We start from the raw sequence: 22,078 nt of genomic DNA on the forward strand, positions 1-22,078 counted from the left end.
CGGCAGAGGGACAAAGCCACGTGGGTTCCGGGGCCGAGATCTCCAAGTCTACTCGGATTGGAGTCGAGCATCCTCCACCCAGATCCTGTATAGAAAAAGAATTAAAAAATTAACGTCTCCGGGGCTGGAGCAATAGCACAGCGGGTAGGGCATTTGCCTTGCACGCGGAAAACCCAGGTTCGATTCCCAGCATCCCATATGGTCCCCTGAGCATCGCCAGGGTTGATTCCTGAGTGCAGAGCCAGGAGTAACCCCTGTGCATCACCGGGTGAGACTCAAAAAGAAAAAAACAAAAAATTAACGTCTCCGATTCTTTTCACCACTCTAAACAACGTCGTGCATAAACTCCGTTCAGACCGTTCAGCAGCAGTGCGCTTTATTTAATCGGGCCGGGTTCCTACTGGGCCAAAGGGTTCATTTCTATGCCTTCGCAGCCTTCCGCAGAGGCAATTTCCGGTTGCCCCTAGTAAAGATGGCGGCACAGAGGGCGTCACTGCCGCTAGCCTACAATACCGTTGCCCTCGTCCAACATGGCGGTCTTCCGGCCCGCCCCCTTCACTTCCTCTGCTCCGGGATTCCAGCAACTCGGTCGCAATGGCGGTGGCGGCGGTGACTTTTCGCACTCTCCGATATCTACTGGCAAGACGTGAGTCTCCTCTTGATCTCCGGGGATCCACCGCGCATTCACGTTGTACAGTGACTCAAAGAGGAAGACCTTTGAAAGCCAGGTTCCGATGCCTCTTAGAATCTGGTTCCTTCCCAAGCAATCCCAGTTCTGTGGGGTCGGGTGGGGTCGCTAACAGCGAGCGCACTGTCCCCGTCTAGGGTCGGATCCCACGATTGTTCACACTGAGAAAATCTCTTAGGGACTTGTGTCCTTCTAGTCTAAGGTAGGTCCTCTGCTGTCGACGGCGCAGTGTCCCATGCACGGGGTGACATACCTTCTTTGTCTCTCCAGGACTGACAACCCCCACCCCACTCGGCCTTAGCTGTCGCCCTTTGAGTTCTGCGGTGCCAGAGGAGGCTGCCTCCAGAGCGGCTCCCAGTGAAGCCCCAGGCCACAGCTATGAGTCCCTCAAAGTGACATCTTCCATGAAGCATATTCTGCACGTGCAGCTGAACCGACCCGAGAAGAGAAATGCCATGAACAAAGCCTTCTGGAGGTCTGTTCTGCAGGTCTGGGAGGCCTGTCAGGCTGCAGGAGGCAGGAGCAGGGGGACTGGGGAGGCAGTGGGCATGGGGGAAAGATCCCCCAGCCCAGACACAGCCCTTCACTCCTTGCTCCTCTACAGGGAGATGGTGGAGTGCTTCAACAAGATAGCCCAAGATGCTGACTGCAGGGCCGTGGTGATCTCTGGCGAGGGAAAAATTTTCACAGCAGGTATGTGTACTCTCCAAATGCACCCTTGCATCATCTCTGGACTGGAATAGGGCAGCGCTTCTTAGGGGTTTTGTTTGGTTTTGATTTGGGGGTCATGCTCCAAAATGTAGCGCTTGGGAGCTACTCTTGGCCCAGCACTCAAGGGCCACTCACAGTGGTGCTTGAGGGACAGGGACCATGCTGTGCCACGGATTGAATTTGGGCCTCCAGCATGCACAGCATGCTCTCGGTCCTTTGAGCTCTTAATTAAGATCTCAGGCCCTTAATTAAGATTTTAAGCAGTTTCTACTTTTTATCATTGAAAATTTCTATGCATTCATATGCAGGGCGTATTCCAACTGTACAGACAGGCTGAACTGAGGCTTTTGGTCTGGGCCTGTGGCCTTGATCCTTAAGGATCTTTTAAGTTCTCGGGGTCTATTTTTATGTGTCATTAAAATATTATTATTATTATTATTATTATTATTATTATTATTATTTTGCTTTTTGGGTCACTCCTGGCGATGTACAGGGGTTACTCCTGGCTCTACACTCAGGAGTCACTCCTGGCAGTGCTCAGGGGACCATATGGGATGCTGGGAATCGAACCTGGGTCGGCCGCGTGCAAGGCAAACGCCCTACCCACTGTGCTATCGTTCCAGCCCCTCATTAAAATATTATTGTCATCATATTAACATGTTCTCCTGTCATTCCATAGCACTCATGTGCTGATTTCCGTTTACATGGCCGTTAAATCTTGTTTTGATTTATTTGGTTTGCCCCCATCCCTTTGTTATTGTTGTGAAGATAAGGGTTGGACACACACAACTTGCCTGTGGTGTTGGGGTGGGGGGGTGTGTCCCTCTGCCAGAGTTGTCCCGCTCACGTGCTTCTGCTTGTCCCTCTCCCTTCCACTGGGGGGCGCTGTGGGGCTAACCCACGTTGGTGGGAGGTGGCACACTGTTGCACTCTTGGAGCAGTCCAGTTTTCAGGGAACGCTCAGTCCCTATGGGTGGTACTGGTGACCAAACTGTTGCCTCAGACTTGCAAGGCAGGAGCTTTTGCCTATGAGCCATCCTCAGAGCCTCTGTTTGATTTGTTAGTTGATCCTATTTCTGTTTTTGACACTGGGTCATTTCTACTGACCAGATCCTCTGCTTAAGGATCGTCTCTGGCAGTGCTCAAGAGATCAAATGTGGTGCTGGGATCAAACCAGGGTTGACTGCTTGCAAGGCTTATGCCTTCACCCCTATGCTATCTCTCCAGCCCTCAATTAGTGATTTCCTAAAAATTGCAGTTATTGGGGCCTGAAAGATTATACAGCAGGTAGGACATTTGACTTGCATCCAACTGTCCCAGGTTCAAGCCCCAACTCCCCAAATGGTTCCCTGAGCCCTCCAGAGGGATCGCTGAGCACAGAGCCAAGAGTAAGTTTTGAGCACAGCCAGGTGTGGCCCAATACACCAAAGCAAATATACAAAGTTCGTAAAGTAAGTAAGTAAAGGCCCTCCTGTTGTTCATCGATTTGCTCGAGCGGGCCCAGTAACGTCTCCATTGGAGATTTTGTTGTTACTGTGTTTGGCATATCAAATACATCACGGGTGGCTTGCCAGGCTCTGCCGTGTGGGCGAGATACTCTCAGTAGCTTGCCGGGCTCTCCGAGAGGGGCGGAGGAATCGAACTCGGGTGGGCCATGTTGGCTGCGTGCAAGGCAAACGCCCTACTGCTGTGCTATTGCTCCAGCCCAAAGTTCAGTTACTATAATTTTCAGTCCTCACAGTTCCACTGGATTCATTTTAACATTTTTTATTTCTCTGCTAAAATTTCCTATTTTGTTTTATGGGCCACATCTGGTGGTACTTAGGGATTACTCCTGGTTCTCCACCCAGGAATCACTCCTGGAAGGCTTGGGGAACCATGTGGGGTGCTGGGGATTGAACTGGGTCATCTTTTTGCAAGGCTAATGACCAACTCGCTGTATTGTCTATCACTCTGGCCTCTTCTCCAACTCTCTTCTTCCATGACTTAACTTCCTTTAGCAAACAGTCAGGTCACTTCTGTTAATCTCCTTCTTGGGCACCAGGGACCTTGAGATTGGCAACTACTGTAGTTTTATATTTGGGGGGACACACCCGGAAATGCTCAGGGCTACACCCTACCTGCTGTGCTATCTCTCTGGCTTCGATACTCTAGCTTCTGACCCCCACCCTCATGTAGCATATGTGTGAAGAGCAAAAGGTGAAGGTCAGGGGCCTGGATAGAGTACAGCGGTTGTTAACGCACTTGCCTTGCCTGTGACTGCAGCTGTGCCAAAGGTTTGAACTCTGGCATTTAGGTATGGTCATGAGAACCACTGGGTTTGGCACACCCATGTCCCAAAATAATGTAGGTGAAAATTAGGTCCTCTTGGAGCAATAGTACAGCGGGTAAGGTGGTTTGCCTTGCATGTGGCTGACCGGGATTAGATCCCAGGCATTCATATGGTCCCCTGAGCATGGCCAGGAGTAATTCATGAGTGCAGAGCCAGGAGTAACCCTTAAATATTGCCGAATGTGACCCAAAATTTAAAAAAAAAGAAGAAAGAAAGTTAGAAGTTAGGTCTCTCTGGGAGGCGGCTCTGTCCTCTTGTCCAAGCAAGAGCTTGACGTCCAGATCAAAGAAACTTCACTGACTATTGAAAGGATCTGATTTATCAGACCCTAAAAAGAAGCAATTGGGACATTGGGTAGGGTGCTTGCCTTGCACATGGCCGACTCAGGTTCAATCCTGGGCATCCCATATAGTCCTTTGAGCCCTCCAGGAGTGATCCCTGAACACTGCTGGGTGTGACTAAAAAAAAAAAAAAAAAACAACAGCTCATGCTTATTCTCAGGGACCCATATTATTCATTCTCACCACAGCCCTGCCTGACAGGCCCCATTTCCATCTGACATGAGGACACTGAGGCCCCACAAAGGGGAAGACTGTGCCCTGTGCTCACAGTTGGCAGGAGGCAGAAAGGAATTTTGAAGGCGGGGTCGGGGCTGGCATTGCTCCCAACTGGAGCCCTACCAAAGGGCGGGACTCTGGCCTGGGCCTCCAGTCTCCCTTACCCACAATGAACTGGGTTTATTTCCTGGAGAAAATGAGGGACCCAAGGTTTCCCTGCAAAGTAAACACAAGTTCCGCTTTCCTGCTCTGACTCACCATACCAAGGACAAATCTGGATCTGCTGCGCCCTGAAACTCGGGCACAGTGTTCTCAGCAACTCATCCTACTGCACCTCACCCCCTTTTTAGGAAGAAGCAAAAACACCCTCCCAAAGACCCCCAAAACCACTCAGTGTCTGCCCACTTCAGTTACACCCAGGGCTACAATGGCCCCTTTGCATAGTTACAGTGCACCTCAGAGGAGTGGGACAAGACCACCCACTTTAGGAGACCAATCTCTCAGTTTATGGGGGCTTCTCTGCAAGAGCTGTTTATACTCTTCTTGGAGGAGTAGGAAGAGGAGGCACACCCACTGGTGCTCAGGAACTACTCGTAATTCTGTGCTGGGGGTGCTTCTGGTGTGATTGGGGGGACCATGCAATCAGGGGATGGAACCCGGGTCTCAGCCCCCTCAGCCCACAGAGCCATCCGGTTCTTACTTTGGGGTGAAAGGGGACACCTGTCCGGGGAGAGGAGTAGATGGTTCCTTTGTTCCGTGCTGACAGACACCCGGGTCTATACGTAGGTGGGTGGGTGAACTGGGAAAACGGACGGGCAGGGAATTCAGCCCAGCGGAGCCTGCTGATCCCAAAGGCCCCGCCCCCGCTGCACTGCCAAGGCAATAGCGCGCCAGGAGCCCTGCCCAGGGCGCTGGGCTCTGTGCCCCGGAACCGCTGCTTCTGCACCTGCCCTCCTCGTACAGAAAAGCTGCCCAGAGCATGAAGGTCACTTCTGCCCTCGCCAGCACTTTATTAAACAAAAACTACAGAGGCCCAGAAAGCTGGGGTAGGGCCATGTGTGGAAAAGGGCGTGGGGAAGGGAATGATTAACCTCGGAGGAAGAAGGGGAGTGTCATTCGACCGGGCCATACTGGGGACCTGTTGCCCTGACCCTCTGGCCTTCTGCCCCTCCACCATCTGCTCAGCCCCCTCACCGGCTCCCTCCCACTGGCCACGCCCCTGGGTTTGGCTCCTCCCACTTTTACCACTCTCACCTCCAGGCTGACCAGCGCCCTGACCCTGGGGCTTCTCCAAACAAAGGACGGACCTAAAAATTTTTCTTTGGGGGGATCTGTTATAGGCCACTCACTGGTGGTGCCCAGGCCTTACTTCTGGCTCTGCACTCCTGGATCACTCTTGGTGGACTCCGCGGGGGGTGGGGGTGAGGGTGGGGGGGACCATATGGGGTGCTGGGGATGGAACTTGGGTCAGCTACGTGCAAGCAAAGGCCCTACCTCTGTACTATCTCTCCACCCTCAGGACTTTGTTTCATAGGGCTTGCCTAGTGACTCCAGGCCAGCCGCTCCCAGTCGTGCAGGAGGGAGGATATGGGGGTGTTGGGGATCAAATCCTGGGCTCTCACAGGCAAAGCATGCACTCCAGTCCTCTGAGCTAGCTCCCTGGCCCTGGGATTCATCTCCCAAATGTTCCTGGAGCTCCTTGCTTCTCCTTCAGTTTCTTACTCCATGCCACCATTTTTCTTTCTTGTTTTTGGGCAGTGCTCAGGGTACTCCTGGCTCGGTACTCAGGAATTACTCCTGGTGGTACTCAGGAGGCAATATGGGGTGCCGGGAATCACACCAGGGTTGGCCCTGCAAGGCAAGTGCTGTACTATCCACGGTGCTCTCTGTCCAGTGCCTCCATGCCACTTTTCCACCCCTGAGGACCTCAGACCCCCCACTGACCATTGCAATACTTCTTCCTCCCCCCTTCCCCTACACTCTTCTTTTTCCCTTAGCCCTTCCACCACCTGGTGGAATGTCACCCCTTTGTCTCCCCCCCGGAAGGGCAGCTGTAAGAGGCCAAGGGTGATATCCTGGGTCTGTCTCTGTGTATGAGCCCTGGCTAGGCTTGGGGGAGACAGAGATGGACAGAATGCCAGACAAGACAGTGCCTCATTCTTGGAGCTGCTCACTTAACACAGTGTAAGTGCAGGGGAGAGGGCTTCAAGGGCTGGGGCATGTGCCTGACCCAGGTTTGATCTGGGTACCCCTCCTCTGCCTCCTTCCCTCCTCCCCAGCACTGCTTGGGGAACCTCAAAAGATAAGCACTGTGATAACAAGAGGGAAGTGCAAGCAAATAAGGCCTGGGAGGAGGGGCTGCTGTTCTCTGGGGTGGCCTTTGAACTGTGCCCTGATCAAGCTGCGCTCTGATCAGCTGTTCCCTGAGGGGTGTGGGGAGGGCATCAGCTGGCCTGGGGCAGGAGGTGGGGCATTCTGGGTGAGTCCTGAACCTGGACTTGAGAAGGCACCTGGAGAGGCGGCAAGTTGTGAGGCTAGAAGCACTGTAAGAGGCCAGAAGGCCCAAAGAAATGCTGGGAAGTGATGTCTGTGTGCCACTGGGAAGGTCTTGACTAAGACCTCTTATCTTACTTTTTCCCATTGAATCACCATGAATAACAAAGTTCCAAAAATATTTATGATCTAGTGTCAAGCATATATTGGTTTTTTTTTTTTTTTTTTTTTTTTTTGCTCTTGGGGTCACACCCGGCAATGCACAGGGTTACTTCTGGCTCATGCACTCAGGAGTTACTCCTGGCGGTGCTTGGGGGACCATATGGGATGCTGGGAATCGAACACAGGCTGGCCGCATGCAAGACAAACACCCTACCTGCCCTGCTTTCTCTCCAGCCCCAAGCATATATTGTTAAAACCACCCATTTTGTCACAGAGAAATGGCTGGGAGGGACAAGAGGGCTTCCTTTGTTGGGGGTGGGGTGGGGCAGATGCCTTGGGCAGGGCTGGGAGGCCAAGACTGGAAACTGGCTGCCAGGGGAGAGGCAGTGGAGAAAGAATGGTGGGAAAGGTCAGATTGAGAATGACTTTGGAGCTGGCGCTGCTAAAGTGGCTTCATGGGCTGTGAGAGTAACTCCTTCAGCCAACGTGTGCTTTGCATGTACGAGGCTCTGATTCTATCCCTGAGCATCATGAGGTGTGACACCCATCTCTCACCACCACCTCAGTGCTAGGCTGGGTGTAACCCCCCCAAATGAACGAAGCCACAGCTGCAGGGGCTAGAGAGAGATCAGCAGGCTGGGCGCTTGCCTTGCATCCCCTGCATCCCATATGATCCCCTGAGAACTTCCAGGAGTGATCCCTGAATGCAGAGCCAGGAGTAAACTCTGAGCATTGCTGGGTGTGGCTCAAAACTAAACAAAAACACCAACCAAAAAATTACCCTCCCCAAACCAAGGCTTCATCCCCAGGTCATTCTGTCTTGGAAAATGTGGTCTCCAAACCATGACTCGGGCGGGGGGGGGGGGTGGGTGGGTGGGGAGATCTCTGGCCTGACAGTGAAAAGCATGAATCTGGGCCACCTGTGGGGTTCTGTGTGTACTAACCCTGTTGCACTCCACACAAATGGGGGACAGAGTCTCACCCCACCACACAAGGACTCACTCATGGTGTCGGACTATGAGACTGAAGCAGGGGTGACTCTTGCTCACAGGCTGCCCCTCGCTGCCCACCATCTCCCCCATGGCGGTTTGGGGATTGCTTTAGTTGGGGCTCAGGGTGGGAGTGGGGGAGGGGAGGTTCCTAGTTAGTGAACTTCCTCATGCCTCCTGGCCAGGTATCGACCTCATGGATATGGCTTCGGATCTCCTTCAACCCCGCGGAGATGATGTGGCCCGCATCAGCTGGTATTTGCGTGACCTCATCAGCAGATACCAAGAGACCTTCAGCGTCATCGAAAAGGTAGTGGCTGGGGAGCCGGCAGGGCAGGATCCCCATCCCCTCCCCCCATAGCCAACCTGACACCATATCCTTGTTCCTTGTAGTGTCCTAAGCCTGTGATTGCCGCGATCCACGGTGGCTGCATTGGTGGAGGTGAGTAGCAAACCCGGACACCTATTGGCAGCAGCCCTTTGGCCTCAGCCAATGACCTTCTGCTTCAGGCTAATTAGACTTCATCCCAGTCAATCACCTCTTGGGGGGAGGAACCGGGGACCTGTGATTCATCAGTGCACCTGGTCTCTGCCACCTAGGTGTGGACCTCATCACCGCCTGTGACATCCGGTACTGTGCCCAGGATGCTTTCTTCCAGGTCAAGGTGAGACCTGCTTCCTTGGGTCCTGCTTAATGCTGGCCAGTGATTGGAGGATGAGGGCTGTTTTGTGTGTGTGTGTGTGTGTGTGTGTGTGTTTGTGTGTGTGTGTGTGTGTGTGTGTGGTGTGGGCAGAGCGGGAGTGAAATACCAGTGATGAAGGGTGAAGGGCTTGGAGTGAGTAAGAAAGGAAGGTTTCACAGAAATTTGTCCCAAAATTTAATATTTTAAAAAAATATTAGGGGCTGGAGTGATAGTACAGCGGGTAGGGCATTTGCCTTGCACGCCTCTGACCCGGGTTCAATCCCTGGCATCCAATATGGTCCCCTGAGCACTGTCTGCACTCCTAAGTGCAGAGCCAGGAGGAAACCCTGAACATAGTCGGGTGTGATACAAAGAAGCAAAATAAATAATAAAGCAAATGCATTTAAAATTGTTTTTAGGGAGCTGGAGTGATAGCACTGAGGGTAGGGTGTTTGCCTTGCACGCGGCCGACCTGGGTTCAATTCCCAGCATCCCACATGGTCCCCTGAGCATCGCCAGGGATAATTCCTAAGTGCAGAGCCAGGAGTAACCCCTGTGCATCGCCAGGTATGACCCAAAAAGCAAAAAGAAAAAAAAATTAAAAAAAAAAATAAAATTGTTTAAAAAAAATTATTATTTTGTATTTTGGGTTACATCTGGCTGTACTCAGGGCTTTCTTCTGACTCTGCATTCAGGGATCAGCCTAGGCGGGGGTCAGGGCATAACATAGGGTGGTAGGAATCGATGAACCCAGGTCGTCTGCATGCAAGGCAAGTGCCCTATACTAACGCTCCAGTTCCAACCAATCAGACCTTCCAACTCAAGCCCTGGGACTGGTCCGCCTGCCTTCCATGTGTGAGGCCCTGGGTTAGGTTTCTGTGTCAGCGCACGTGGGCGAGTGTAATCAACAACACGGGTGTGATCCCGGCAAGCACAAGCAACTAATGTGTGTCCCCACGGGACATCACAGTGACAGAAGGAAGAGGGGACAAGGAGGCTTGATGGTGGGGGAGAGCAGGAATGGGTCCTGAAGCGGCAGGGAGGCTGGAGGGGATGAAGGTATGGAAGGGGGGGGGGCGCGGGGGGTGTGGTGCTGCTGAAGTGGGTGCTGGAGACCGTGGCATGGAGGGGACAGTGAAGGAGGGTACTCCCCCTTCTACTCCTGTCCCCCCGTAGGCAGACGTGGCTGATCACGATGCACCAGAAAGTAACTGAAAAGCCGGAGGAGGGAATGGAATGGGGTGTTTGTGGAGGCCGGAAGGGCAGAGCAGGGGATCAAGCCCCCGCCGTGTGTGACATATACCTGTTCTCCCCAGGAGGTGGATGTGGGTTTGGCTGCTGACGTGGGAACTCTTCAGAGACTGCCCAAGATCGTTGGGAACCAGAGGTGGGTGGAAGCGCCGAGGGGAGGGGACGGCAGGGCAACACCTGGTTACCCCCTGACAATTGCTCTGTCCTCTTGCAGCCTGGTCAACGAGCTGGCCTTCACCTCCCGCAAGATGATGGCTGACGAGGCCCTGGGTTGTGGACTGGTCAGGTAGGGCCTGCCGGTGCTGGTGGAGACCTCAGGGGCCAGCCAAGCCTGGCAGGGGCTCTGTGGGTGGCTTGTAACCTCGTCCACTCCGTTGACTTCTGCGGGAGGTTAGTTCTCAATGCTGATGCACGGTGCTGTACTCTGATTGGTTCGTTTCACTGGGGGTGGGTGGGGCATTATCTTCCGCTTTCTATCGTGATTGATCATTTCTTTATCCATGAGTGGGAAGGAAGCAAGCGCTTCCCCAGCCAAAGATTCCTAATTCCTGGCCCTCTTACTTCCTAGCCGGGTGTTCCCAGACAGGGAAACGATGCTTGATGCCGCCTTTGCCCTGGCAGCCGAGATCGCCAGCAAGAGCCCTGTGGCGGTGCAGGGTACCAAAGTCAACCTGATCTACTCTCGAGACCATTCGGTTGAGGAAGGTCTCAAGTACATGGTGAGGCCCCATCCAACCAATCACGGCCTTTTCTGATCCTAAGAGCAGCCAATCAGGACCCACTGGGGGCGGGGTCACTGACTGGTACCTTATTGGCTTCTTGGCTGTTTGCATCAGTCCAGTTCCATTCCCTCCATACTATCCAGAGCTCCTGGAATATGGCCATGCTGCAAACGGATGACATCATGAAGTCTGTCCAGGCCGCAATGGAGAAGAAAGATCTCAAGAGTGTCACCTTCTCCAAACTCTGAGAGCGCTCCTTCCAGGGCAGGCCCGGGTTCTGGCCATGCCCCCACCTGGGGATCTGTGTTCTCTCCTGCAGAGAGATGGAGGATTAGTGAAGCTGTTTGCCTCAGTGCCTTCTCCCTCAATCTCCTGGTTTCTAACCCAGTGATAAGGATTTCCTTCTGCCCATGGCTGTATCTTGGGCCCGTGAATAAAGCAATCTAAAGAACTCTGTGTCCTCCTTGGAGAGAGGGGTGGGAAGAGTCTGGTGTGTGTGTGTGTGTGTGTGTGTGGTGTGGTGTGTTGGGGGGTGTGTGAGTTCACCATGCATGTGGGAGTGCTGCAATGACTCATGCATTCGGTGGATGAGAGCTGTCCTCTCCAGCAGAAGGAGAGACAGGGAACCACAGCCTGATGGCGAAAATGTCCCGTTTAATGCAGAGCTGCTAGCATACTTATAGAACATCTGAAGGGGACAGAGATATGGAGTGTCTAAATATAATGTATTGTACAGTGTATAGTATAGTACATGTCCATGTGATTTACAGAGGTAAAACAGTCCAGTAGAGGCAATTCTCTTGGGGAGATAAACTCAAGGAGACACTCCGTCTCCAAGGGATATCTATATTGCTTTTCTCTTTCCCCCTAGTAATATATATATCAAACAACCAAGTCAAACAATTAGGCAAACAGTTCATTCTACTTCCCAATACTTGCAGTTGCTTGGATAAACACAGTAAGAGACAAAGATCCTAACATTTAGGATCCTAAAATCTGGGCTCTGAGAGCAAGTGAGCCTTTTACTGTAAACCCTAAACTAAGTCCTCAGGCCAGTTCAGCTTATCCTTCCCCATGGGGGTCCTGTCTCTTAAGTCATAACAGCTTGCATCAAGTCCACGAATTTATGTTTTCTAGACTCCCATTTCGATGCTGGGGTAGTTTTGCCACTCGCCCCGGGTTCATCTGAATCCCACAGCAGGACCTCCCTTTTGGGATGTTAGGAACTACAGAAATCGGAGCTGGAGTCAAGTAATTATGACAGATGCCCAGGAGTAGATATATTTCAGTCAATCAACTCCCAAATATTAGGAGCATAGCATTAAGGTCTTTCTGTGTTTAAGCAAAGAACATTGCTCTATAGTAAAATATGAAAAGGCTATAGAGGAAATAGATAAGTAATTCACTACAAATACAAAATCCAGAATTACCAGTTTTGGCCTATAAGATTGACTTGGGGAACTGTGAAAATGAAGTGTAAAACACAAAGGAAAGGTTAAAGATAAATTCAGGGGATTAGGGATGCTCGCAAGAGCACTGTAAGCTTTGCTGGGAGGAGGAAAAGGGGCAATACACTGATGAAGCCTGAAATGCTTAGGATTAATATCCAACAGGGGAGGAAGCTTTGGGGACTTGAGTGGACAGCCAGAGGGCCAGCATGAGTCACAGGCCCAATGGGTTCCCAGCCTTGGTAGACCCCATGCCCCGGGATTGAAGGAGGTGCTCACCCAGCCTCACCCATGGATGTTCGCCTGAGTGGTGCCGGAACCAGAATCTGGGCAGACTGCCAGAGCCACCTCATCTTGGGTAAACTGCCATAATCCTCTAAACTTTGGGTTTTCCTTCAAAGACCTTCAACTCCGGATGTTTGTTGGGAGACATATTTGTGGAGTTCACGCCTTGTCAAAGTTTCTTAGATTGCAAATGTTGACGAGAGCACTTAACTTTAAGGAACTTTTGAGCTGGTGAACCAGCTTTTACAGCACAGTGGTTAAGGTGTTGCCCTAAGATCACACTGCCACGAAGGGAGGAGAGGCAGACGTGGGAGGAGGGCCCAGAGTTCAGTGCTCACCACCAGTGTACATAGCACACATTAAGCTCAGTGAAGCCAGGGAGCGAACACACAGCACCTCCTCCCGCAGTCTGGGAATCAAATCTAGGACCGCTCATGTATGAGGCATGTGCTCTAACACCGAGTCACACTCCCAACCCCTGGCAGCAACTCAGTGTGCTTTCAGGGTCCTGGGAGTGTCTGCAGCACCCAGTACCCACTGGGTTCATGCACACCCATTTCCCATCTGTTCTGGTTCATTCCTGCTGCCCTTCCCTGTCCAACCCACCGGCCGGGCCTCACCCTCCCTGTGCTAACAAGGGATTTGATAAGATGCTGGCAGGGCTGAAGAGCACAGCACTTCCTCTTTGCAAGAAGGGTCTTGAGGTGTGTGTGTGGGGGGTCCTCACCTGAGTCCCACAGGCTTGACCCAGATGAGTCAGGTTCTAGCCAGCTACAAGTGAGGCAGATAAGAGAAGGGAGTCTGTAGTCCCCTTGGGAAGACCTGAGCCTGAGATCCCCGAGTGATAGTCTCTGTGAACCTTGAGACCTTCCTACCCCTCCCTTCTGAGCAGAAGTATAAGAGCCACCCCCAGCTGCCATCTGTCCCATTCCTCACTCCAGCAGTTCTGCCCACAGGACCAGCTGCAGCACAGCTCTCAACATGACCTTCGTCCCTGCACCTGGCTACCAGCCCACCTATAACCCGGTGAGATACAGATCCAGGCCCTGATCTGGGCTCACCCTGGCCACCCCCCCACCCCCGCCAACTCGCCAGGTTCCCTAAAGCTCAGGGACTTGATTTACTTCCCACTGAAATTTCATTCTTAACACTCAACCCTTTTTTCGTGCTGACCCTCACCCCTGGGGGCTCTCTCTTGTGAAAGGGATTTGGGGGGACTTCCTCATGAGGGGACAAGGCCGCCCTGTACGCATGACCACTGAGTCCCTTTGCCCGGTGCCTCCTGCAGATACTGCCCTACAGCAGTCCCATTCCAGGCGGCCTCAGTGTCGGGATGTCCATCTACATCCAAGGAGAGACCAACGAGCACATGAGGAGGTGAGGGATCCCTATGCTGGGCTGGGCCACTGTCAGAGCCACACGGCCAGCAAGGATCACAGGGAGGTCCCCTCAGACCCTGGCACTGCTGGAGAGAACTCCCCCCAAATAGGAAAAATAGTCATCAGGCCCATAATACACACATGGTGATGGAGACCAATATTGAGATGGGGGAGGTGGGGAGGAGCTGGTCGTTGTCCCTCTGAATAGGGATGCCAAGGATGGTCTCCCAGGAGGGAACATTTCAGGAGGCACTGAAGGAGGAGAAAGGAAGTTTCTGGGGGTACATTTTATGGCAGGGCCTTGAAGGAGAAAGGAGGGCCTGTACAAAGACCTACGCCCCGGGGTTGACTGAGTACTGGAGAGCTCAGGGTGATCCAGAAGGGAATGCTCTGACTTTAGTGCTTTAGGGCTCTCGGCTTGCATGGCTGGAGGGTCAGGGAGGCCTGAACTGCGAGAGCTGTGGGAGCTGGGACAGTGCCCAGAGAATCTGAGTTGGAGTTGGGGGTGTCAGTGAGTAAGAGAAGAGAAGGAGGCCCTGGGAATCTGTCTCTCTACCTGTTGGGACTCAGGGCGATGCCCGCCCTCCCGCCCCCCACTGCCCTTGGTTAGTAGTTCCATTCACCCCCTCTGCTCCCACCTCCCATCACCCCGAACCACCCCAAGGTGGGACTGAGAGGGCTTCCTGGAGCTCCTATCCAGTCCTAGCAACTTGGCTGGAACACTTGGGGAACAGATCCTGTCCCCCAGGTTCGCAGTGAACTTTGCCATGGGGCCGGAACCAGAGGCCGACATCGCCTTCCACTTCAACCCCCGCTTTGATGGCTGGGACAAGGTGGTCTTCAACTCACGGCAGTCAGGCCAGTGGAACGAAGAGGAGAGGAAGAAGAGCATGCCCTTCAAAAAGGGGGAGCCCTTTGAGCTGGTGGTGATGATCATGCAGGAGTATTACAAGGTCAGAGTCAGGTGCCTCTCGATCTCTCCCTGCCCTCAATTCCTCTGCTTCTTTTATTACTGACTTTGATTATATTGATTTGTTTGCCAGGGTATATTGGATGGCTGTGGGGGACTGTGTGGTGTACAGAGTCAAACCTGGGCCTCATACCCAGCATGAACTCCAGCCCCTCTTGTAGAGTTATCTCTCCACCTCCATATTTTTCTTTTTACTTTTATTTTATTTTTGGGCCACATGTAGCAGTTTTGGGTTTATGCCTGGCTTTGCACTCAAGGATCACTTCTGGCACGCTCAGGAAACCATTTGGGATGCTGGGGATTGAACTTGGGTTGGCTGCATGCAAGGCAAATACTCTGGCCCCCTTACTGCCTTATTTTTTCAGAGTCAGGTGCTAGTTAGGATCAGGCAGTCTCTGTTTAAAACTAGACCTCAAGGGACCAGAGAGATAATACAAGTGGTTAGGGCACTTGCCTTGAACGTGGCTGACCAAGTGATCCCTGAACGCAGAGCCAGGAACAAGCCCTGAGACGGTCCCCACCCCCAATTAATCCCTCCCAAACCCAAAAACCCCAAGCAGACCTCAAAGTCCAAAACAGAGTCTGACTTGATTCTTTCCCAATCTCAGATCATGCTTTCCAACCACTCTCATTGACCATCTCTGAGCTATTTCTCCTTTGGTACCTGGCTGGAACCCAGGACTTCACTTCAATCAAAGCATGTATTTTCTGCTGAGCCACCTCTCCTCACTTGTGGAACTGACCTTTGACCTCAGTTTGACTTTAGAACTCTTGAGCTCCTGATTGAGGTTCCAGCTCACCTCTCAGACTTTGATCAGAGTGAAAATTTCCTTGTTTCCTGTTTTCACCTTTCCACGGTTACTGAGTTATTGACAACCTTCCCCTTTCCTTCCAGGTGATGGTGAATGGAAATCCCTTCTATGAGTTTGGGCATCGGATCCCAATCCAGGCGGTTACTCACTTGCAGGTGGATGGGGACTTGACAGTCAGATCCATCAACTTCATTGGTGGCAATCCCACCCCCAACCAGGTAGGTGGGAAGTTTGTCTTCCTTCCCTTCTCTTCCCTTCCCCTTCCTTCCTTCCTTCCTTCCTTCCTTCCTTCCTTCCTTCCTTCCTTCCTTCCTTCCTTGCTACCTTCCTCCCTCCCTCCCTCCCTCCCTCCCTCCCTCCCTCCCTCCTTGTGGTTGATTTCCTTTTTTTTTTTGGTCACACCTGGCGATTATCAGGGGTTACTCCTGGCTCTGCACTCAGAAATTACTCATGACAGTGCTCAGGGGACTGTATGTGATGCTGAGGATTGAACCCTGGCAGCTTCGTGCAAGACAAATGTCCTACTGGCTGTACTGTCACTCTGACCCCTGTTTGATTTCCTGAGAATCATTCGTAGCGGGTCCCTCTGCTGAGTGAGGTTGTTGAGCCGGCATTGACTGAGGCAGCCCCTGGCCACATTCATCACCTGACATTATGGGTCACAGCAGTCTGGGCCTGGATGGGGATGTGGAATGGGGAGACTAGGACAAGCTTCCTGTAGAAGGAATGTGAAATGTGAACTGGGTATAAAAGATAGTGGGTATGGCTGGGAGATAGCCAGAAGGGAGGGAGGAAGGAAGGAAGGAGGGAAGGAAGGAAGGAAGGAAGGAAGGAAGGAAGGAAGGAAGGAAGAAAGTGCTCTGTGACCACAGGTAGTTCACAGGCCAGTGTGGGTGTGCTGGAAGGAGGTTCAAAGGACTGGGGCAGTGCTTTGCCCACGGGAGCCCCGTGTTAAATTCTCAGCATCACAAACACCCCAGAACACTACCTGGAGTAAACCCCAGCACTGAACTGGGAGAAGTCCCCTGAGCCTTGCTGGTTGTATATTTCCTCAAAAGACCTTGAATTTAATCCTCAGATACCCTCCCCCCCTCCCCCCACGAATTAGGCATGGCCCTAGGATCTGGAGATCAGGGTCCCTATTTAAGGGGGGGAATGGGATTTAATTAGAAGATAAATAAATTAGAAACAAACAAAAAAAGTAAGGGGGGCAGCCTGTAGAAACAGATAAGCTCTCAGGAAGTGCTAGTAGGGTGAGCCCTGGGGAAACTGGGGTCACACTGCTAAGGAGTAGCACATAATAGATGGAATGAGGTTGCAGGGAGCATGGCCAAGACCAGGAAATGATTGAGCAGCTCTGGGAAATCTGAGCAGACACACGACATGAGCCCTAGGTGCTCCACTTCCCAGTCTGCAGCGACTCAATGACGTGGAGACTAGAATGTTCTAGAACACCCACAGCATATCACCCTCAAGACTCCAGGCATGGCTCTCAGTGAAGAGTCTGGACTTCCCAACCTAAGACCACCCCATCACTTTCACAGGGAAAGTGCTCTGTGAGCACCACCCCATTTTGCACATGTGCAAACGGAGGCAAAGTGTGTTTATGAAATTAATGCATTTACTCATTTTTATTTGTTGAGGACACAGCTTGGCAGTGGTCAGGGTTTGTTCTGGATAACTCTTGGGGGACTTGAGGTGCAGGGCTACAATCAGGAGGGTTCAATGTGGGGCTCATTTTTTTTTTTTGCTTTTTGGGTCACACCCGGCGATGCTCAGGGGTTACTTCTGGCTTTGCACTCAGGAATCACTCCTGGCGGTGCTTGGGGGACCATATGGGATGCTGGGAATCGAATCTGGGTCAGCCGCGTGCAAGGCAAATGCCCTACCCACTGTGCTATCGCTTCAGCCCCTGGGGCTCACTCTTGATGATGCCTGGGAGACCATGTAATGCCAGGGATCCAATCTAGGGCTCCCTCACGCTTTGCATGAGTTCCAGCCCTTTGAACCACCTCTGTGGTTTGGCATAAAGCATTTAGAGTTTGGTTTATTTTGTTTTGATGCTTTGTCTTACTCCTGGTTCTCCACTCAAGAATTAATCCTGCTTGGGACCCCATATGAGATGCTGGGGATCAATCCTGAGTTGGCTCTGTGCTAGGCAAGTGCCCTGTCCCCTCTGTACCATCTCTCTGGCTCCCTGACATAAAGCATTTAGAGAACTTGCTGAAGTCATGGGGCTGTTTGGCGGCAGGCTGGCCTGAGCTTGACTGCACTCCACAGGCAGGAGGTGGACCCGAGGAATGTCCTCGTCCCTAAGGTGACCCTAGCCTACAGGTGTCCCTGTTTCTGTCACACACCAACCACACCTTTTAAACAAGAAACCAAGTACTGGAGCAATAGTATAGCAGGGGAGGCCCTTGCCTTGCACAAAGTGAACCTTGGTTTGATCCCTGGCACCCCATATGGTCCCCAAGCCTCACCAGGAGTGATTCTTGAGTGTTGAGCCAGGACAAAGCCCTGAGCATCATCAAATGTGCTCAAAAACCCTTAAAAAAAAAAAGGAACCAGCCAGGCAGCGGGAAGTAGCTGAATGGAAGTGTGTTTGCCTTGCATGCACGAGGCCCTGGATTCCAGCCCGTAACACACCCCTACTCCCCCTCCCCCACCTACACACAGAGCAATCATGACATGAAAAAAAAAAGGAAACTAATTGTAAAGTTATTTCTGAAGAGACTTCAGAATAATTTCTAGTGGAACACAAGACAGAAAATAGAACAAGGGGCTGGGAGAAGGTGCAAAAGGAAAAAGCATGTTCCTTGCAGGAGCGAGGCCATGAGTGCAGACCTGGGATTTCCCATCTCTCCCTCATCATTATAGGGTAGTCCTCAAAGTCGCTGATCCAAGTATGGAACTGTCCAGCCCACTTGGTCAAGCTTCACTGCGAGTGGGCCTGGGACTCCCTGAAGACTCACTCTGTGGACTATGTGGGAGCCCCACCGTGCCCCGCCCCCCCCAAGACAGAAAGGGCATAAGATGAAAGAGAGGGGGTGGGGGAAAGTGGGAGGAAGGAGGAAGAAATGTCTGGACAGAAGGTGAGGAAGAAAGAGAGAGAGAGAGAGATGGTCTATGAGGGCAGGAGGGAGGATGTGATGAGTCCCAAGGACTCCTAAGCACCCAGAGATGCGGGGCCAGTGGGGTCAGAGGGAGCATCAAGTTGAAGTTCGAGAAGAGGGAAATGGTGGGGGCGGGTAGTCTGAGGAGAGTCACTTCAGCATGGTCCGCAGGTTTTGGGGGGAGGGGAGGGCACAGTGAGGTCCTGGCACAGCTGGCAGTGGATGAGATCAGAAATTTTTTTTTCTTGCTCTTTTTTCAGTCACACTCGGCAGTGCTCAGGGCTTAGTCCTGGCTCTGTGCTCAGAGATCACTCCTGGTGGGGGGGTCTCAGGGTCACATATGCAGTGTGGGCTATTGAACCCGGGTCAGCCGCATGCTTTACCCATTATATTTTCTCTCCGGCACCCAATTTTTATTCTGTTTTTTTTGGGTGGTATCTGGCAAAGTTCAGGGACTATTCCTGACGGGTGGCTCAGGGCTCATTTTCCCACAGTGCTGAGGTACCCTGTGGTGCTGGGGGCAGAGGCCAGAGCTGCAGGCAGATTGAGTGTGGTTAGGCTGCTGAGCCCCAGCACAGACCTTGTCCTACAGTGGGGTGAGGCTGGAGAGATGGCTCAAAGGATGGAGAACGTGCTTTTCTACACATCGTCTGAGGTCAGTCCCTGGCAGCACGTGGTCCTGCAGGCAATGCCAAGAGTGAAGCTGAGCACAGAGCCAGGAGTAGTCCCCACTACATCACCGGGTTCCAAAGCACAATGATGATAAAGCAGTTTCTTATTGAGCAGTGGAGGTCCCTCATCAGAGAGAGTCAACTCACTAGGATTGAACCATCTGTTGCCACTTCTTTTGACCTCAGGGTTCTTGTGGATGGTGAAATGGGGGGCGGGGTTTGTCTTGGAGAAGCATCTCTTAAAACCCCTAGATCTGAGTGGGGACTGACCCTCATCTCCTCCTTCTCCCTGTCTGTTCACAGATGCCCATGGCACCCCCGGCATATCCTGTAAGTAGCTGACAGGAGGGAGATTTTCCTTTGATGTGGGGTGCAGTGCCTGAGGACTCTGAACCCCCTAATTCTCGCTGTCTTCTCTGTACATAGGGTCCTGGAGTGGCTCCCCAACCACCAGTTAACCTGCCTGTAAGTAGGAGGATTGTGTGGCCATGGGGGGCCAGGAGTGAGGATGGGGGGACATGGGGTTGGCTCTCCAACCGTGCACACCCAGCACCCTGAGAAATACCTGTGTGCAGTGATCTGCTGTAAATGTTGGCTGACAGCTCTATTCTCTCTCTTCTTCACTGACCAGTCCATGGAGGGAGCCCCAGTCTTCAACCCGGTAAGACAGCCATTGCGGAGGGGGGTGGTCAGACTGTGTGAGGGCGATCTGGGTAAACAGAAAGAGATTGAGGGTGGGGAGCCCTGCTTGGGAGTATCTGGAGAGGAGGAAGTAGAGTGTGCAGAGGGGAAGGAGTGGGAGATGGGGGTGCATTGCCTAGGAAGAGTGGGTACCTTGCTTTGAAATCTGGTAATTGGAAGATGATGGGACTCCATTTTTTCCCCACAGCCTGTGCCTTATACGGGGAAACTCCAAGGAGGCCTGATGACCCGCAGAACCATCATCATCAAGGGTTTCGTACCCTCTTCGGCTAAGAGGTACAGACCCCAGGTGGAGGTGGGATTCACAGCCCTCATTCTCAGGAATCTGACCAGGTGCTGACTCCCACCTTTCTGTTACCAGATTTGCCATCAACTTCAAGGTAGGGCTCACAGGGGAGGTGGCCCTGCACATCAACCCGCGCTTGGACGAAGGTGTTGTCGTGCGGAACAGCCTCCAGAATGGCGCCTGGGGGTCTGAGGAGAGGAACGTCTCCCACAACCCCTTTTCTCGAGGGGAGTTTTTCGATGTGAGTCCAGGAGTCCAGTTCTCCTCCCCTACAGCTCCCCCCCCCCCCCACCCAGCTGGGAGCCCTGTTCCACCCCATCTCACACCCACCTCTCTCCTGCAGCTGTCCATCCGCGCTGGCACAGATCGCTTCAAGGTGTTTGCCAACGGCAGGCACTTGTTTGACTTCTCCCATCGTCTTTCAGCCTTCCAAACAGTGGACATACTGGAGATCACCGGGGACGTCAACTTGTCCTACGTCCAGATATGAGCTACAGGGAGGGACCGGGGGACCCAGAAAGTTCCCCAAGAGGCTCATCAAAGCCCCTAATAAAATGTCTGAAGGTATCTGAGTGTGTGTTCCAGCCTCTTTAACATTTGATAGTCCTCTGCAGCAGGCTGGCAAACTCGACTTTCTCTTACGGATGGGGAATGCATCTAGCCACACCATAAGGCTGTCAGTAAGAACCAGGACTCACCTGAAACCTAATTTTTTTTTTAACCATTTTTGGGTCACACCCAGCAATGCTCAGGGTTACTCCTGGCTCTGCACTCAGGAACTACTCCTGGCGGTGCTGGGGGTCCATATGGGATGCTGGGAATTGAGCAAACGCTCTACCTGCTGTGCTATCACCCCAGCCCCTGAAATCTAAACATTTTAACATTGAATGAAGCCAAGCGGTCACCTCACTCCTGGAAAAGTTCCTCAACATTGGGAAGACTAAGTCCAAAGAGGAGGCCTAGAATTTCTTTTTCTTTTTCTTTTTTTTTTTTAAATTTTTATTAGTGAAACACCATGAGGTACAGTTGTAGACTTACAAATTTTTGTGCTTGGGTTTCAGTTATACAATGATTGAGTACCCATCCCTCCACTAGTGCCCATCCTCCACCACCACTAATCCCAGTATCCCTCCCACTGCCCATTCCCCCATCCCACCCTGCCTCTGTGGCAGGGCACTCCCTTTTGTTCTCTCTCTCCTTTTGAGTGCTGTGGTTTGCAAAAGAGGAATTGAGTGGCAATCGTGTTCAGTCTACAGTCTACTTTCAGCATGCATCTCCCATCCTGGGCGGATCTTCCCAACACCCTTTATTTGGTGCTCCCTTCTCTATCTGAGCTGCCTTTAACCCTAGAGTGTGTGGCTGGGAGGCCTAGAATTTCCACTAGGGTCATTAACAACACACGAAGCACAGATCTGAGTTACCAGAAAGATCTCTCACTGTTTTCTGTTCAGTCTGTTCCCATGGAAGGTGTCTCATACTAATTTTTTTTTGGGGGGGAGGGCTTTTTGGGTCACACCTAGTGATGCTCAGGGGTTATTCCTGGCTCTGTATTCAGGAATTACTCCTGGTGATGTTCGGGGGACCATATGGCATGCCAGGGATCAAATCTGTGTCAACTGGGTGCAAGGCAAATGCCCTTCCTGCTGTGCTCTTGCTCCAGCTCCTAAACTAATGTTGCTAAAGCATCTCTTCCTAAGGGGGGAAGCCTTTTACAATTATTCTAAAATAATTTTCTTTTGCAGTTGAATTGGAATAAAAGTCCCTTTGTTTAGTGAACCATCTGTTCATTTCCTATTGAGTATTCTGGATTAATAGAAATACTCC

At 52.1% G+C, this 22,078-nt stretch overlaps 2 protein-coding genes across 3 annotated transcripts; both read left to right on the top strand.

Annotated features, from left to right (window-relative positions):
• Nucleotides 1-513: 513 nt before the first annotated feature.
• Nucleotides 514-11,039, top strand: ECH1 (enoyl-CoA hydratase 1). Its single transcript, XM_056135672.1, has 10 exons — nt 514-646; nt 959-1,163; nt 1,293-1,381; nt 8,118-8,242; nt 8,326-8,374; nt 8,533-8,597; nt 9,932-10,002; nt 10,081-10,152; nt 10,435-10,585; nt 10,732-11,039. The coding sequence occupies exons 1-10, from the start codon at nt 595-597 to the stop codon at nt 10,834-10,836; spliced, it is 984 nt and encodes a 327-aa protein (XP_055991647.1). The 5' UTR covers nt 514-594; the 3' UTR covers nt 10,837-11,039.
• A 2,263-nt stretch (nt 11,040-13,302) lies between these two features.
• On the top strand, nt 13,303-20,744 carry LGALS4 (galectin 4). Of its 2 annotated transcripts, XM_056136885.1 has the most exons (10): nt 13,303-13,347; nt 13,610-13,698; nt 14,449-14,653; nt 15,566-15,700; nt 19,570-19,596; nt 19,693-19,731; nt 19,898-19,927; nt 20,156-20,244; nt 20,330-20,495; nt 20,598-20,744. In XM_056136885.1, exons 1-10 carry the CDS (start codon nt 13,303-13,305, stop codon nt 20,742-20,744), a joined length of 972 nt encoding a protein of 323 aa, XP_055992860.1. The 2 variants fall into 2 exon arrangements, with proteins under 2 accessions (XP_055992860.1, XP_055992861.1); XM_056136886.1 differs by lacking the exon at nt 19,570-19,596.
• The last annotated feature ends 1,334 nt before the right edge of the window (nt 20,745-22,078 follow it).

Source organism: Sorex fumeus, unplaced genomic scaffold (assembly GCF_029834395.1).
Source record: "Sorex fumeus unplaced genomic scaffold, SorFum_2.1 ptg000122l, whole genome shotgun sequence".
In the NCBI taxonomy this organism is placed as follows: domain Eukaryota; kingdom Metazoa; phylum Chordata; class Mammalia; order Eulipotyphla; family Soricidae; genus Sorex; species Sorex fumeus.